Here is a 2,876-nt window from a genome sequence, read left to right as displayed (position 1 = left end):
GGCTCGGAGGCGAGTGCTGGGCTCCGTGCGGCCCCTGGCTGTGTTCGGGACCTGTGTGTCAATACGAGAGGACCCGGCCGGGAGAGAGCGTCCCGGCCCGGGCTTGGGCCGCACATTCACGTGCGCGGCGGACCGAGCCGTGGTGACGATGGCGGGGCCACAGACCCTGGCGCTGCAGCTGGAACAGTTGTTGAACCCGCGACCGCGCGAGGCGGATCCTGAGGCCGACCCGGAGGAGGGTGAGGCCTGACTAGGGCAGGCCACGTGCGGAGCTGTAGGCTGGCCCGGGGCGGGCCGTCCGGCCTCGCCGCCCGGCCTACTGTCCTTCTAGTGCAGAGGATAATTGCCTCCCGCGAGCGTCAAGAGGAGGGCTTCGGCCTCCTTTGACGCGTGCTCTACACTGGATGCTCGGGTAGGGGTGGGTGTGCGGAACATACCGAGGACTCAGGTGCGGAGCTGGGCGAGGGCTGTAGGAGGGGGCTAGCCAGAGAGTCTGGTAGCGGGTTGGGAGTTATCTTTCTGGATACCCTTACTAGTATTGCGTTAGAAAGGAGGAAGTCTCATCAGTTTTTTGTATTGTTTTTTTTTTTTTAACTCTAGTTTGGAGAATGAAGAAAGAAATAGGATTCTCTGGTGCTGTTTAAGCCTCTTTAGGTCTCAGGACACTTGCTTCAGGGGCTGACGACTGAGACTGCTGTTCTGTAAGCTGATGTTCAAGGTCTAGCTGGGAGTAATCCTGCTTTAGACTGGAGTCAGAGAAGTGTGAGGAAGTTGAGAATAAAGAGGGATAAGTGTGAGTGCTGAATCTTTTCTTAGGAATATCAGTTGAAGGAACTAGGGGCAGTTTAGCCAGGATAAGCGAAGAATACTCCCTGAGGGATGAGACAGAGTGAGGATGGAACATGGCTAATTTAAGATATTGGAGCGACTGTCACATATGGAAGAGGAATTACACTAGTTTTATATGATCCAAGGCATAGAAATTTATCATACCAGTAGATGCAGGGAGTCAGCTTTCTGTTCAGAAAGAGCAGTAAGACAGTATTCTACTTTGGGAGGCAATGAGTTCCCTATTCCTGGAAGTTGGTGGAGATTGTAGAGGACATTTCAACTTGAGTTGAAAGGGTTGATCGGGGTTCTCATTAAAGTTCCTTCTAACCTGGAGATTCTGATTACTTTTCCCCCTCCTCCACAGCCACTGCTGCCAGAGTGGTTGACAGGTTTGATGAAGGGGAAGATGGGGAAGGTGATTTCCTGGCAGTGGGTAGCATTAGAAAACTGGCATCAGCATCCCTCTTGGACACAGACAAAAGGTATTCTGGCAAGACCACCTCTAGAAAAGCTTGGAAGGAAGACCATTGGGAGCAGACTCTGCCAGGTTCATCTGGTGAGTAGATGTATTTGCGTGGACTCTTTCTTCCCCAGATTTTTAGGGTTAAAATCTTTTTGCAGGGCGGGGAGAGGATGATCCCTGCAAGACTAGACTGGGTGTTCCTACTTATTATCTTAGGAGAGGCCATTGATTTGGTATTAGAAAGGGCCTCAGAGCTTACTTCATTTCACCTCATAAGGAGTCTAAAACCCAGAGTGATTAAGTTGCTGTGCTCTTTATATTCAGACTAATGGTTCACCCCAAAGTGGGTGAAAAGACAGTGCATATTGGATATTGGAGAGGGCAATGTGTTGAAAAAGCATTGTGTCTGATGAGCATGCTACTCTGGATTTGGCCCTTTTCCTTTGGTTTTTCAGGTCTTACATTGAATCACTGTCTATAATGTTAGTTGAGTCCCTGTCTATAATGTTAGTTATTTGTGAAACTCATTTTTTTGCCATTGTAGAAATAACATAATTCTTCCCTCTTCCCTGCAGGAGAGTTACGAGGGTGTGAACTTACATTTTTTTTTTTTTTAAAGATGACCAGTAAGGGGATCTTAACCCTTGGCTTGGTGTTGTNAACCAGCCATCCCTATATAGGATCTGAACCCATGGCCTTGGTGTTGTTATCAGCACTGCACTCTCCCGAGTGAGCCATGGGCTGGCCCTGAACTTACAGTTTTAAAGAATTATAAGTTTCTCAGAGTGGAATAAGGGGTGTGGATATGGTGATTGTTGAGAGGATGCTATTTGTTTTCTTTTAGAGAGGTTAGGGCAGCCATGTTGAGGATACACTGATAATATGAAATAAACTATCATTCAGGTTATGGTGTCTATGATTTAGTCCTTGATGTAGTTCTGGTAGCACCTGATAAGCTTATTTCATGTTCTTTGCTTAGAGACTGATAAAGGGACCAATCATGAGACAAATATGACATTGTGCTCTCACCGTGTGTCAGGCACTGTGGTTAGTTCTTTAAGTTCTAAGAGCTTGGGACACAGTAAGTACTCAAAAAAATCTTTTCACCAGTATCATTACATGTATCATTTCATTTAATCCTCCCAGTAGCCCAAGAGGTTGGTATTACTTATCCCCATTTTATAGGTAAATAAATTGAGGAGGAAATTGATTAAGTAACTTGCTCAAGGTCATGCAGCTAGTAAGTGGAAGAGCCAGGAATCAGATGAAGGCAGTCTGACTCCAAGATCTACACTCTTAACTACTACTCTGTATGAATGATTCTTAATCTGAGAAATGGCATACATTTAAAGAATTTAAAGGTTTATTTCTGCTTACTGTTTTTGCAATTAGTTTTTGTATTTGTGTTACTGACAGCCTTGTTTGTGTATTAAGTTTATGTAAACCTCTTTTAAAAAGTACTGAAGGGGCCGGCCTGTGGCTCACTTGGGAGAGTGTGGTGCTGACAACACCAAGTCAAGGGTTGAGATCCCCTTACCGGTCATCTTTAAAAAAAAAAAAAAAAAAAAAAAAGTACTGAAGG

At 45.7% G+C, this 2,876-nt stretch overlaps 1 protein-coding gene across 1 annotated transcript in view; it reads left to right on the top strand.

Annotated features, from left to right (window-relative positions):
- Positions 1 to 148: 148 nt before the first annotated feature.
- AATF (apoptosis antagonizing transcription factor) overlaps positions 149 to 2,876 on the top strand; it is a 101,011-nt gene continuing 98,283 nt past the window's right edge. Inside the window, exons 1-2 of the mRNA XM_008569807.1 lie at positions 149 to 239; positions 1,196 to 1,387. Coding sequence (XP_008568029.1) covers positions 149 to 239; positions 1,196 to 1,387 — 283 coding nt within the window. The remainder of the gene's footprint in view (positions 240 to 1,195; positions 1,388 to 2,876) is intronic.

The sequence above is a fragment of the Galeopterus variegatus genome, unplaced genomic scaffold (genome assembly GCF_000696425.1).
Source record: "Galeopterus variegatus unplaced genomic scaffold, G_variegatus-3.0.2 Scaffold531, whole genome shotgun sequence".
Taxonomy (NCBI): domain Eukaryota; kingdom Metazoa; phylum Chordata; class Mammalia; order Dermoptera; family Cynocephalidae; genus Galeopterus; species Galeopterus variegatus.
The sequence above is the reverse complement of the archived record's forward strand: the minus strand, read 5'-3'. Positions and strand labels throughout refer to the sequence as shown.